The sequence below is a fragment of the Pimephales promelas genome, chromosome 6 (genome assembly GCF_988280905.1).
Source record: "Pimephales promelas chromosome 6, fPimPro1.hap1.1, whole genome shotgun sequence".
In the NCBI taxonomy this organism is placed as follows: Eukaryota; Metazoa; Chordata; class Actinopteri; order Cypriniformes; family Leuciscidae; genus Pimephales; species Pimephales promelas.
In genome coordinates this window covers 4655001-4669268 of record NC_142774.1, presented here as the reverse complement: position 1 = coordinate 4669268, position 14268 = coordinate 4655001, and the positions used below count along the sequence as shown (strand labels likewise).

General features: G+C 33.6%; 1 protein-coding gene across 1 annotated transcript in view; it reads left to right on the top strand.

The window, feature by feature from the left end:
• The first annotated feature begins 1586 nt into the window (after positions 1-1586).
• smarca5 (SNF2 related chromatin remodeling ATPase 5) overlaps positions 1587-14268 on the top strand; it is a 13466-nt gene continuing 784 nt past the window's right edge. Inside the window, exons 1-22 of the mRNA XM_039685496.2 lie at positions 1587-1839; positions 2896-3018; positions 3140-3306; positions 4923-5023; positions 5108-5208; positions 5372-5551; positions 5658-5813; positions 5895-6026; positions 6214-6282; positions 7296-7405; positions 7566-7792; positions 7880-8001; positions 8138-8290; positions 8460-8592; positions 9466-9614; positions 9735-9854; positions 9933-10040; positions 10128-10241; positions 11994-12116; positions 12239-12371; positions 12445-12563; positions 13857-14069. Coding sequence (XP_039541430.1) covers positions 1753-1839; positions 2896-3018; positions 3140-3306; positions 4923-5023; positions 5108-5208; positions 5372-5551; positions 5658-5813; positions 5895-6026; positions 6214-6282; positions 7296-7405; positions 7566-7792; positions 7880-8001; positions 8138-8290; positions 8460-8592; positions 9466-9614; positions 9735-9854; positions 9933-10040; positions 10128-10241; positions 11994-12116; positions 12239-12371; positions 12445-12563; positions 13857-14069 — 2940 coding nt within the window. The 5' untranslated portion in view covers positions 1587-1752. The remainder of the gene's footprint in view (positions 1840-2895; positions 3019-3139; positions 3307-4922; positions 5024-5107; positions 5209-5371; positions 5552-5657; positions 5814-5894; positions 6027-6213; positions 6283-7295; positions 7406-7565; positions 7793-7879; positions 8002-8137; positions 8291-8459; positions 8593-9465; positions 9615-9734; positions 9855-9932; positions 10041-10127; positions 10242-11993; positions 12117-12238; positions 12372-12444; positions 12564-13856; positions 14070-14268) is intronic.

The following is a 14268-nucleotide window of genomic DNA, read 5'->3' as shown; positions in this document are numbered from 1 at the left end:
AACAATGCACATTAAGAAAAAAAAAATGGTAGGCCTATGTCAGTACATTACTAAAATAACTTTCAAATAAAACACACATAAAGATCTTTAAATTGTATTCATTTCATTAAAAGTTAAAATTGTTTAGACATATAGTTCCTTTTAGAAAACAAGATTAAAAAGTTTTTTGTTTACTGGACTCCTTTTGATTCAATAAAGTTAGAAAAAACAAACAGAACAGTCAACAACAATGAAAATGTTCAAAAACCGACATCTTTCAACATTGAATCATTGGAGGTCATCAGCAAAGACATTGTTTAATAAAGTGAGATTAAAAACATTAATTGTATTTGTGTGTAGCTATTTAATTATTGCAGGTTCGTGTAATATTCTGAGTTTGCATTTCATAGTTTTTATTCATTTCAAGGACTATTGAATCAATTTTTGTGCATGAGGAAATGCCTGCTCACATTTAGAACTATAATGCATTACTAATTTCAAAAAGTAACAGATGTTTTGTTTAAGTTTTAAAAAATAATGTGTTATTTTTATTGTATTATAACTCTGCTTACAATCAGGATACAATACACACAATTCTAAAATGAACTAGGCAACTCTTTATCTTACATGTAGTCCATAACCACAATAGAGTCTTTAAGCAGCTGAATTTTTAAAGGTCTTGAAAAAAATAATAAAAAAAACATCTTTCTTGAATGTAAAAAGAAAAAAGAAAAAAAAAGAGAAGATAAAAAACATGAATGTAAAATGTCGCAAGGAATAGTAATAAATATGCACAGGTTAATTTATATATATATATATATATATATATATATATATTAGAATGCAATTTACAAACATACAAGCATCACAGTTCATAAACAAATTTTACACAGCAACACATAAATAAACACCAGAATAAAGTTAATAAAAAATAAATAAAGAAAAAATAAAATAAATCAAAATATAATACATATAGACAAACGTCATTATCTATAAAAAGAAAGATATTTTCCTAATTTTCAATTGAACATTTTACAGTATGACATAGCTTTCTTATTTTTAACACATTTAAGAGACTCAAAATATATATCAGTTTCAATTTGGAAAATTTTAAAACATGGCCTTGACTTTGAAAATTTTGCTTTATGAATATGAAATTTATCTAGTAAAATAAACAGGTTTACAATATTACGTAAACTTCTATCTCTACAATCAACAATTTTCGTTCAATTTATTTATTTTTTTTTTTTTGCATTTGGATACAAATCTGTTTATTTCAGTTTTTTTATTAGAATGCAGATTACAAATATACAATCATCACAGTTCGTAAACATAAATTATACAGCAATAAATAAATAAATAAATTAATTAATTATAATAATAAATTAATAATAAAATTAATTGAAAAAATAGATGAAAAATAAAAAATAAATAAATAAAAATACATAGCTTAAATAGACAGACTTACAAACTAACTATAACAAGAGAAATATATTCCTAGATTTTCCTGTTTATTTCAGTTTGCTGTTTGTGTACTGTCTGTGGTGACGTCATACTCGACGGAAATCTCGCGATATCTCTAGCCGGGCCCGTTTGCGGGAACAGTGTCAACAGAAAAGCCGGGGGCCGCGAATGACTCGTGGTGTGCTCGCTCTATTTGGGCTATATTTTGAAACTTTCCAATCAAACCTATATACTTTTTCGTCTTTTCTGACTTGTTTTTAACGGAAATACTCGTGTCCGTAGCGAAATAACGGATTTAGCCAGCCAAACATGTCCCAAACAGAAATCAGCATGGAGCAGCAGGAGCCGCGGGAAGAGCCGAGCAAACTCGAGTCGGTCGGTCCGGTAACGTTAGAGGTGAGCGGTTCATTTCCATCATATCACACTCATAATTACACCCCAGCTCACCTGGGACTTTAAAACACGGACTGATGGAGCTGGAAACGAGGCGTCGACGAACCATCTGAGCGCGTCTCGAGAGAGTGCAGCTGAAAGTTTTTGTTAGCATGTATTGTTCCGGCTCTGATGAATAGATCAGGAGATCGGCGTCCATTTTTACACTCATAACAACATTTGATCACTTTTTGCTCTGGTAAATTGGCAGATTTTGGGATGGAGTTTAGAGAGATGACCAGTTTGATGTGTTAGCAACGCGTGAAATACTAGCGTTAGCTTAATATATGACACGCAATGTTGTTGTTTTGTTATGTTTACGTTACTTTTGAATAAAGCACATTTTGTTAACTTATATGGGTCAGGCAGATTATTTTTTTTAATATTGTTTAAGCAGCAGCTATCCATTTGGACTCTTCCTATTGTAGACTTAATTCAAAATAAAAGTTTTCCTGTGTGACGTTGAACGGGGAATTACCCGCCACCAAATGACGCGATGTCACAAAAGTCTCCAAAGACATTTAATTATACGGATTTTGTTTACTTTGTTGTTCTTCAGAAGTATTTATTTAAATCAATGTTGATAACTGCGTTTTATATCAAACTATTATGTAATTCGCTGTAAAAGAAGTTCTGGTTGAGCGTTTAGTATCGCAGTAACGGTCACTTTAAATAACTGCGTTAAATTTATGCCTTCATAACGCGATATGTTTCGTAAGCAAACCTTTATTTTGAGGTCATTTATATATCCGTGTACTCCTTATAGTCCATAATTATATTTGATCAAACTAGTTTAAAAATTGCCCTCATGTGTGTCTCCAAAATGTTGTCCAATCAAATGTCTTCATTGAAAAATCACTTCCCTTAGAGCCAGCATGAAACAAATTCAACCTAATATCTAAATGCATATTATAGATTGTATTGGGAACGTTAATCCATGCATCCATCAATCTTGATTCTAAGATGTATATATTTTTTCTTGCAGTTCATGTATAAAATGCGTTATTGTTCCTCTTTAAGGATGATGCTTCAGAAAATGGGCCAGATGAAGCATCGGATACAGCAATGGATAGTGAAGCGCAGTCTTCATCACCTTCCTCAGCAAAGGAAAAGGACCAGCCGGGTGGATATGAAGAAAAAGTGGTAATGCATTTAGCCTTCCTCGAAAATGATAGATGCTTACATATTACAGTTATACAAGAAAGTTGACCTGTAAGTATCCGTGACACATCTATTGTTGACGTCAACTGCTTTGTTTCAACAGAAAACAGACCGGACCAACAGATTCGAGTACCTCCTGAAGCAGACCGAAGTGTTTGCTCATTTTATCCAACCAGCTGCCCAGAAGACCCCAACTTCACCTCTGAAGATGAAGCCTGGTCGCCCTCGCATCAAGAAAGACGAGAAGCAGAACCTGCTCTCTGTGGGAGAGTGAGTTTTCCCACACATTTCCAGCAGAATTGGTTTCAAAGTTCCCCCCCCCCCCCCCCCCATGTGTTTTCTTCATAGAAATAAAAGCACGCTGCCATTGATTAACAACCGCAAGAGATCATTGTCTTGAAAAGTTATTAAAAAACATATTTCTAATGGAGAAAATGCATGGGAATTTAACTTGACACTAAAATCTGTTCTGCTCTATTGATATTTCATGTGTATTTTAATAGTATGTAGCCCATGGTACTATTACAAGGGCTGCTTGATTAATCGAAATAAAACCAAAATTTCAATATGGCTTTGCAAACATTTATATTTCAGAGTGAAGAACTGCATTTACATGCAGCCAATAACCCGTTCAAAACCGGGATATTAGCGATCACCTGGTCACGAACGGCCATGTAAACACGGCAAATACCCGAATATGCTCATATCCCGTATTTTAGAAACCCGGGATATTAACAGAGCAATTTTTACTGTAAAAAAATCTGTATTTAATTAAAAATAATACTAAAATTTCTTGTTTTGATTGATATACTTATTTATTAATAATACCAGTTGTACTATTAAAGTCATGTTGATGTATAATTACAAAATAAGTTAATGCCCTACAAACAAGCACAACAAACCTGCTAAATCGCCGTCACGATTTTTATTAGAAAAAAACACAATTAGACCCCACCTCCCCAATTCGTGCAGCTCTATCCATTACATTTATGTTTGGTTTGTTTAGCTCATAACTCAATAGTGTCAACTCCATGTGTTTATGGCAAGCCGTTTTAACTTTTAATAATTTCCAGAATATGAATTCATGATATCAACAATTGTATGTTCACTAGTGAAATGTCACCATAGGCTGCCATTCAAAAGCGTTGATATCAAGAATTGATTTCTTACTAGTTGAAATTCCAATTTCACATATCAGAAATACAATTATTACTAGTAAAAACCTTTATTTTTGATATCAAGAATTCAATTGTTACTAGTTGAAATGTCTATTCTTGATATCCACAATTGAATTGTTAATAGTAACAATGATCATATTTGATATCAATAATTCAATTTGTACTAGTGACAATGTTAATTTCTGATATGAAATCATGAATGTGATTGTTACTAGTAAGAAAGCCATTTTAGATATCTGAAATAATATATTGATTTCTGATATCATGAATGTGATTGTTACTAGTAAAAAAGCCATTTTAGATATCTGAAATAATATTGATATCAGAAATACATTTTTTTAGATATCAAAAATTATCATTTTTACTAGTACCAATTGAGTTGTTATCAAGAATAGACATTTCAACTAGTGACAATTTAATTATTGATATCAGGAATTCACATTTTTACTAGTAACAATGTACTTATTGATATCAAATATGATATTTCCACTAGTAAAAATCAATTCTTGATATCAACAATTTATTTTCAATGGCAGCCTATGGTGAAATTTCACTAGTAAAAAGTTACAGATATCAGCAATTCAATTGTTGATGTCAAGAATTCATATCTTGGAAATGAATAAAAGCTAAAACAGCTTGCCATATGTGTTAGTGGTGTGTATGTCAGATATTCGCTCCCGGTTGACTGATTGTGTGTGATTCTCTCAGTAACCGCCACCGTCGGACTGAGCAGGAGGAGGACGAGGAGCTGCTAAGCGAGAGCAACAAGACCACCAGCGTTTGCACACGTTTTGATGAGTCGCCTTCTTGTGAGTACAACACATAATTGTCAATGTAGCATCACATAATATCAATGTCCTCTTGGTAATTAAAAAAAGAACCTTTATTGACAGATGTGAAAAGCGGGAAACTGAGAGACTACCAAATACGTGGACTGAACTGGCTGATTTCCCTCTACGAGAACGGAATCAATGGCATCCTTGCTGATGAAATGGTACGACTCCCGACCATCAAATAATTTTAATTTTATTAGATAATATACAAATATCATTCCAATCCTGGAAATGAATCCTCTATATCAATCCTCAAAAATATTTCAGCAACCAGACATTGGAAACGTCTTCTAATCAAATGCCTCACACTTGTTGTCCCATCAGGGTCTTGGTAAGACTCTTCAGACCATCTCTCTGCTGGGCTACATGAAGCACTATAGAAACATTCCTGGACCTCACATGGTTCTGGTGCCCAAATCCACCCTGTACAACTGGATGAATGAGTTCAAGCGCTGGGTTCCCTCTCTCCGAGCAGTCTGCCTCATCGGGGACAGGGAAGAAAGAGTGAGTAGGGATTTCCAATGATTGTGTTGTGAAGAAGGGCTGGATTAAATCCTTGTTACTTTTTTAAACCTCTGGCCATCTAATAACTCCCCTCTGGTTGTTGTAGACCGCTTTTGTCCGTGATACGCTGCTGCCAGGCGAATGGGATGTGTGCGTTACCTCCTACGAGATGGTCATCATCGAGAGGGCCGTCTTCAAAAAGTTCAACTGGAGATACCTGGTCATTGATGAGGCTCACCGTATCAAGAACGAGAAATCGAAGGTTTGTGATTGTGTCTCTCCTCCAACTGGAGCATGTTTAAGCTTCTACGCTTAAATATTAATGCAAACGTTGTTCTCTCAGCTTTCAGAGATCGTGCGAGAGTTCAAGACCACGAATCGATTGCTGCTGACGGGAACCCCCCTGCAGAACAACCTTCATGAGCTGTGGGCGCTGCTGAACTTCCTGCTGCCAGACGTGTTCAACTCCTCAGAGGTGCTGCTTTCATTCAGTTCTGTCTTCTGTCTTTGACATTATGTTGTTAAAACGATTTTATTTAGGTTAGGTGGAGTCAACCTTCTGTTAAATGTTATAATTTTCATGGTACATCGGAATCTGTTATAGATGTAACTGTTATTGAAGGTGTTCGTTTGGACTAAGTTTGATTTTCCACTTTTTGCAGGATTTTGATTCCTGGTTTGACACCAATAACTGTCTGGGTGACACAAAACTGGTGGAACGTCTACATACTGTAAGTGCAATTAAAAATAAAAAGGGAAAATGTATTTTATATTAGGAAATTAAAGCCTGTTTTTTGGACCCTATTTTGTATTTAGGATTTGGTTTCTTTATGCAAAAAAATAACTAAAAGACAAATTCAAATTCTGGCCATCTAATAACACACACTCACAAATATATATATATATATAAATATTACACACTCTCTGTAGTCAACATTTGAAGTGGATCTAAACCTTTTATCAAAGTTGTACATGAATTTTGAACCACTTTCTGATTCACTTCAGATGAATTGACTACTCTGTATATACTCTCTCTCTCTCTCTCTCTCTCTCTCTCTCTCTCTCTCTCCCTCTCTCTCTCTCTCTCTCTCTCTCTCTTCAGAGTTCAGATGCAAAAGCCTCTAAATGCCATTTGAAATTTTCTTCTTTAATGATAATTTTTATCAAACTTGTATATTTAAGTTCAGTGATTTCACTTAAATAACAATTAATAGGTAATTATCATTGCCATTTAAGTGAAATCACTGAACTTAAATATACAAGCTTGATAAAAAATGATCATTCTAGAAGAAAATTTCAAATGGCACTTAGAGGCTTTTGCATCTGAACTCTTCATATATATTTTCATATATATATATATATATATATATGTATATACATACACTTGACAATTTTTATATATATATATATATATATATATATATATATAAATACTTGACTATTCTCTCTCTAAATATATACATATATACTTGACTATTCTATGTATATATATAGATACTTGACTATTTTATTTATATATATATATATATATATACTCTTGATAATTTTTTATATATATATATATATATATATATATACACACACTGTAATTTTTGTTTAATATTTATTTTTATTTAATACGCATTTCCTTTTTTATTGTTTCATTATTATAACAATGGATTTTTAATCAATTTTTTTAAAGAAAACGATCTTTTAAAATGTCTTTTCATTGGCAGTATAATTAATAAATGTCCTAATGATACAGGTGCTTCGTCCATTCCTGCTGAGGCGTATCAAAGCCGATGTGGAGAAGTCTCTCCTCCCCAAAAAGGAAATCAAAATGTATATTGGGCTCAGCAAGATGCAGAGAGAATGGTAAATATTAATAAATGCCAAAAATATATGATTCTTGGTTGATTTACTAGGCTTTTTTTTTTTTTAAAGGAAAATCGGGAATATGATCACTAATATTTTTAGTCTATTTGGCAAAAGTGTCCATATCAACAGATATTTAATGACCCTTACTTCTCTTTAGGTACACCAAGATCTTGATGAAGGATATTGACATCCTGAACTCTGCGGGTAAGATGGACAAAATGCGCCTGTTGAACGTGCTGATGCAGCTCAGGAAATGCTGCAACCACCCCTACTTGTTTGATGGAGCGGAGCCGGGTCCACCCTACACCACGGACCTCCACCTGGTGGTCAACGGCGGGAAGATGGTGGTGCTGGACAAGCTTCTGCCCAAGCTGAAAGAGCAAGGTGACTACTTTGTTGCCGGATTCGGTATTTTGCCAATGTAAACGTTCGAATGGTTGCTTTGAACATGGCTCTGTTTTCGTCCTGCAGGGTCCCGTGTGCTGATCTTCAGTCAGATGACCAGGGTGCTGGACATTCTGGAGGATTATTGTATGTGGCGTAACTATGCTTACTGTCGTCTGGATGGACAGACTCCTCACGAGGAGCGACAGGTATGAAAGGGATTTTCTCTTATCTTGAGTGCGTGTTTGCGTATGCATTTCAAAATAGCCTACAGCAGAACAGTTTAGTAATAATAAGCACCAATGATTGAGGATCAGATCTGTAACATTCGTCTCATCTCCTCAGGTTTCCATCAATGCCTTCAATGAGCCCAACAGCTCCAAGTTTCTGTTCATGTTGAGCACCAGAGCGGGAGGTCTCGGGATCAATCTGGCCACCGCTGATGTCGTCATCATCTACGACTCGGACTGGAATCCTCAAGTGGATCTTCAGGCTATGGTCAATATTCTACCAGTTTACTCGATGTATTTGTGAATGCTTTGATGGTTGGACTCATGGGTAGCATATTGCGCTCTCCTTTCATCAGACTTGTTGATTTATTGAAGTACTTTTCTTCGAAGCAGCATCTGGAATGGTAATTAATTTTCATGGGATCTTCTCTGTTCAGGATCGTGCCCACAGGATTGGTCAGAAGAAACAGGTGCGCGTCTTCCGATTCATCACGGAAAATACAGTTGAGGAAAGAATCGTGGAGCGTGCAGAAATGAAGCTCCGCTTGGACTCCATTGTCATTCAACAAGGTAAGACGCAAAACAAACATAATCAGCTACTTAAGTTATTAATATTTATAATTAAAAAAAAAAAAAAATATATATATATATATATATATTCTAATGAATGTAATCACTAAAAGCTTATTATTATTTTTTTTTTAGAACATCTACAATTTATTTCTTAATTTTATTGAATGATTTTAAACATGAATAATACTATTGCTTTCCAACGTTTTAGAAGAGTTTAAGAAAAATGTTTATTTTACTTCATACTTCTATTTAAATGTACATTATTTTTAATTTGTAATTATATATATATATATATCGCATCCAAAATAAGTTTAATCGCATAAATTAAATAAATAAAAGTTTAATCGATTAATCACATCCTATATTAATCACAATTTTTTTTTTTACATATATATATATATATATATATATATATATATATATATATAATTTTGTAGATGAATTATTTTAAATAATTATGAAATATACACACACAAATAAATCAAATATTTTTGATTGTAATTTATTGATTATGAACACTATTAAAGATATTGCTTTCCAACTTAATTGATTTATATTTATTTAAAAAAAATCAAATTTATTTGATCACTTTTTGAAATGTTAGCTTTTTAAATCACTTCATATACTTTAATATTATTTATTTTATATATTTATTATTTTGTCATTTTATTATTTTAAAAATTTTATATATATCCACACATTCAATATTTTATATATATATATAATTATACAATATATATATATATATATATATAGTACATATATATAAAATTCTAATTATTGATTATATATATATATATATATATATATATATAAAATTCTATTTATTGATTGATTTTAAACATGATTAGTACTATTGCGTCCCTACAGGCAGGTTGGTCGATCCAAACATGAGCAAACTGGGCAAAGATGAGATGCTGTCCATCATTCGACACGGTGCAACTCACGTGTTCGCCTCCAAGGAGAGCGAGATCACAGATGAAGACATTGATGCCATCTTGGAAAGAGGAGAGAAGAAGGTAGGACCTTTTAATCTTGGGAAACTGTCTCTCAAAGCTGAACAGAAGTATAAAAATGACCACAATGTTTCAGTTAATTCAGGCCAGTGCTCTTTATGACACTTCTAATGTTTGTTTTAGACCATGGAGATGAAGGAAAAGCTGGCCAATCTTGGGGAAAGCTCGCTGAAAAACTTCACCATGGACACCGAGAACAGCGTGTACAACTTTGAGGGTGAAGATTACAGAGAAAAGAAAAAGGTAATGCATTGCAAACTGTAACATGCACATGTGCAACATGTAAAATGATATACTGATGTGAACTCCCCTCCTCCTCAGGTCATCACTAACTGGATTGAGCCACCCAAGAGAGAGCGCAAGGCGAACTACGCCGTGGACGCGTACTTCAGAGAGGCCTTGCGTGTCAGCGAGCCCAAAGCACCAAAGGTATTATTACGTCTTACACTGTTGACCGTAATGGGCATTGGAATTGGAAGCCTCTTTCCTAATGGACTTTTTCTCTGATTCCCTCAGGCTCCTCGTCCTCCCAAACAGCCCAATGTTCAAGACTTCCAGTTCTTTCCCCCTCGGCTGTTTGAGCTGCTGGAGAAGGAGATCCTTTACTACAGGAAGACTATTGGCTACAAGGTGTGTCTGTGTTCAAGTTCAGGTTTGGGGTCAAGGTACACTACCATTCAAATGCCTTTGGAAGAAGTCTCTTAGGAACAGGTCTAAATTTACTTCAGTATATTACTATTTAATCCTAATCCAGTCATGTCATGAGAAACTATATATCGTTGGAAAGGTCTAAGACTGCTAAATAGAAATTTGACTGCTGTTTTTTTGCTACAAATTATGTGAGAAGAGTAACCGATGATTTTTATTTATTTTTTTAACAAGAGTGCATCTCAAAAAAATCTGCACCATAACAGTTCTGACCTTTGTCACAAAAAATTGACGCGCACACCTTTTAATAATTGAAACTTTGGGTTTTCATGATAAAAGTTCATAAGAAAACATAAAATCGGGTATTTTTCAATAAAAAATTATAATATAATATTGTCCTCTAAAAATTATAATATATATTATCCTCTAAAATATATCTTTTTTTATCGCCTTTATTATATCACATATTTTAGTAGTTAGCATAAATTAGGTATCATTTGAAAGCTTACAAACTCAGAATTCATTCTTTGAAAACCGTTTTATAATTGAACGTTGTGTTACCATAGAAACGGTACTTTTAAATTATTTTTTCAGGCTCCTCCCCTTTTGGGCATCATTATATTTCATAATTTACAATCAAAACCTTTTCTAATCGTGACAAAACACACATTGTCAGAAAGGTCTGTGTCTCAAGGTTCAAAATTATGTGACAGAACTGATGTTCGGACAGAAATGTATTAATTTGTTAAGGCAGAATGTATACAACTAAATTCAATGGAATTCAATGGCACCCGGTGGCTATTTTTGGTACTACGCCCAAACAAAATCTCATGGGAACTTGAATTTTTTGTGATATCAACTTCAAATTTGGAACAAGATTCATGGCTTTGGATTATACACTAATTTTAGAGTAAAAAATATTTTGTAAAATATATTTATTTTATATAAAACAAAAAAATGTATATTTGATTTACTGTAAATTTAAACTTGCATAACTTTTTCATACTTTGACTTTCAGTACAGTATATTTGATTCACTGTAAATTTAAACTTCCATAACTTTTTCATACTTTCACTTTTTAATAATCTGCTGAGTGTTTTCTTTAAAACATGACCAAACTTGGATATATATTCCAAAGCATTCTTGAATTACAACCATTTAAGTTTGTATAGTGTATTTTAACCCCCATTCTCAAAAAGGGGGGTGACAGCGAAAGGGTTAAATACAGTAATATTGTGAAATATTACAACTATGTAAATGTATATTATAATTGCTGTGATCTGAAGCTTTCAGCATCAGTGATTTTTCAGAAATCACTCTATGATGATTTGTTGCTCAAGATACATTTCTGATTATCATGGATGATTAAAACATTTTGTTATAAATTTCTGTGGAAATGCATTTTTTTCGGATTCTGAAAGTAAATAAAAACCAGCATTTATTTGAAATGGAAATTTTTTGAAACATTAAACATCCTTGCTGAATAAAAGCATTCATTTCTTCTTCAAAAAAAGTCTTAATACACACTTTTGAGTCTAATTGTGAATGATTTATCAGTGTTGTTCGGAAGAAAAAATATTTTACTTACAAATATGGTGCAATTTAAGTTTCATGTTGACATTCAGTGTGTCCAGAACATCAGTGTTCAGTGAAGCGGTGAATAATGTCATGTTACTCTTCCGAAGCAATCATCCCTTCTGCTGTTCTTCATGTATAATGTCACTGCGCTGACAGGTGCCGAGAAACCCTGATCTGCCCAACTCAGCCCAAATGCAGAAAGAGGAACAGGCCAAGATCGATGAAGCTGAACCACTTAATGAGGAAGAGTTGGAGGAGAAGGAGAACCTCCTCTCACAGGTAAACTGTACATCCCTATCTTCTCATACTTGCATGTCACCTTTAAGTATAATTATTCCCACTGCATTAACATGAAGCTTCTTATACTAGGCTAATTGTTGCTCTCTACTGATGTTTTCCAGGGTTTTACTATTTGGACCAAGCGTGACTTTAACCAGTTCATCAAGGCCAATGAGAAGTGGGGAAGAGATGACATCGAGAACATCGCCCGGGAGGTCGAGGGCAAAACCCCAGAGGAGGTCATGGAATATTCTGGTATGTTGAAACGCTGTCTTTTGCTGTCATATACAGGAAGCGTCTGCTTGAGGTGTGTTGTGTTTGTGTGTAGCTGTGTTCTGGGAGCGCTGCAATGAACTGCAGGACATCGAGAAGATCATGGCTCAGATCGAGAGAGGAGAGGCCAGAATCCAGAGGAGAATCAGCATCAAGAAAGCACTGGACTCTAAAGTGAGCCACACTACATACTGAACAAACCATTAAATACCATGAATAACTCTAGATGCCTTATTACAAATTCTTTGCTTCTTTTCCATCAACTGGTTGAATGATATGAGGCCATGGGACAGTAAAGTGTCCATCATCTGCACACTAAAGAATCACGATGGAAGTAGCAGGTCATCCGGGGAATATTTACCTGCTGTTTTATGAATTCAGACATAGTACTTGGCTCACCTACTAGGGGTGTAAATATTAATCGATTCGTATCGATTATACAGCCGACAATTAGGGCTGTCAAGCGATTAATCGCATCCAAAATAAAAGTTTGTGTTTACATAATATATGTGTGTGCACTGTGTATAATTATTTTAGATGTATATAAATACACACACATGCTTGTATATATTTAAGAAATATTTTCATGTATATAGATTTATATATAATTTATATTATATATAAATATTTTATATATAAATTTTTTTTCTTAAATGTATACAAGCATGTTTGTGTATTTATATATATATATATATATATATATATATATATATATATATATATATATGAAGAGTTCAGATGCAAAAGCCTCTAAATGCCATTTGAAATTTTCTTCTTTAATAATGATTTTTATCAAACTTGTATATTTAAGTTCAGTGATTTCACTTAAATTGCAATGATAATTACCTGTTAATTGTTATTTAAGAGAAATTACTGAACTTAAATATATAAGTTTGATAAAAATCATCATTAAAGAAGAAAATTTCAAATTGCATTTAGAGGCTTTTGCATCTGAACTCTTCATATATATAAATAAAATAATTATACACAGTGCACACACACATATTATGTAAACACAAACTTTTATTGGTAACACTTTACAATAAGGTTCATTAGTTAACATGTACAGTATGTGAACAATACTTCTTCAGCATTTATTAATCTTAGTTAATATTAATTCCAACATTTACTAATACGTTATTAAAATCAAAGGTTGTATTAGTTAACACTAGTTAATGGACTGTGAACTAACATGAACGCACAATGAACGGCTGTATTTGTATTAACTAACATTAACAAAGATTAATAAACACTAAGTAATGCATTGCTCATCGTTAGTTCATGTTAGTTAATGCAATTACTAATGTTAACTAATGAACCTTATTGTAAAGTGTTACCCTTTTATTTTAGATGTGATTAATCATAAATATATATATATTTTCAATTCCACTAAATCTCTTTACTGTGAAGTGATGGTGACGACACAATAAAAGCTTCAGTTAATCTCTATATTGTTTCTCTCTCCAGATTGGCCGTTACAAGGCGCCGTTCCATCAGCTCAGGATCTCGTATGGCACAAACAAAGGGAAGAACTACACAGAGGAGGAGGACCGATTTCTCATCTGCATGCTGCACAAACTGGGCTTCGACAAGGAGAGCGTTTATGATGAGCTGCGCCAGTGCATTCGCAACTCGCCCCAGTTCCGCTTTGATTGGTTCCTCAAGTCCCGCACGGCCATGGTGAGATTCATGTTTCATCTCCATTCACATCTACAATAAGTGGCTTTTTTAATAATCACCATATATGCTGTCTTGTGTCAAAGAATCAAATTTAACCATAGACTTTATACAGTTACTAATAATGCAATTTTAAACGGCACATGTTTGTTTATTAACAGACTGTTTAATGCCGCTCAAAGGATGCATACTAACGGCATTA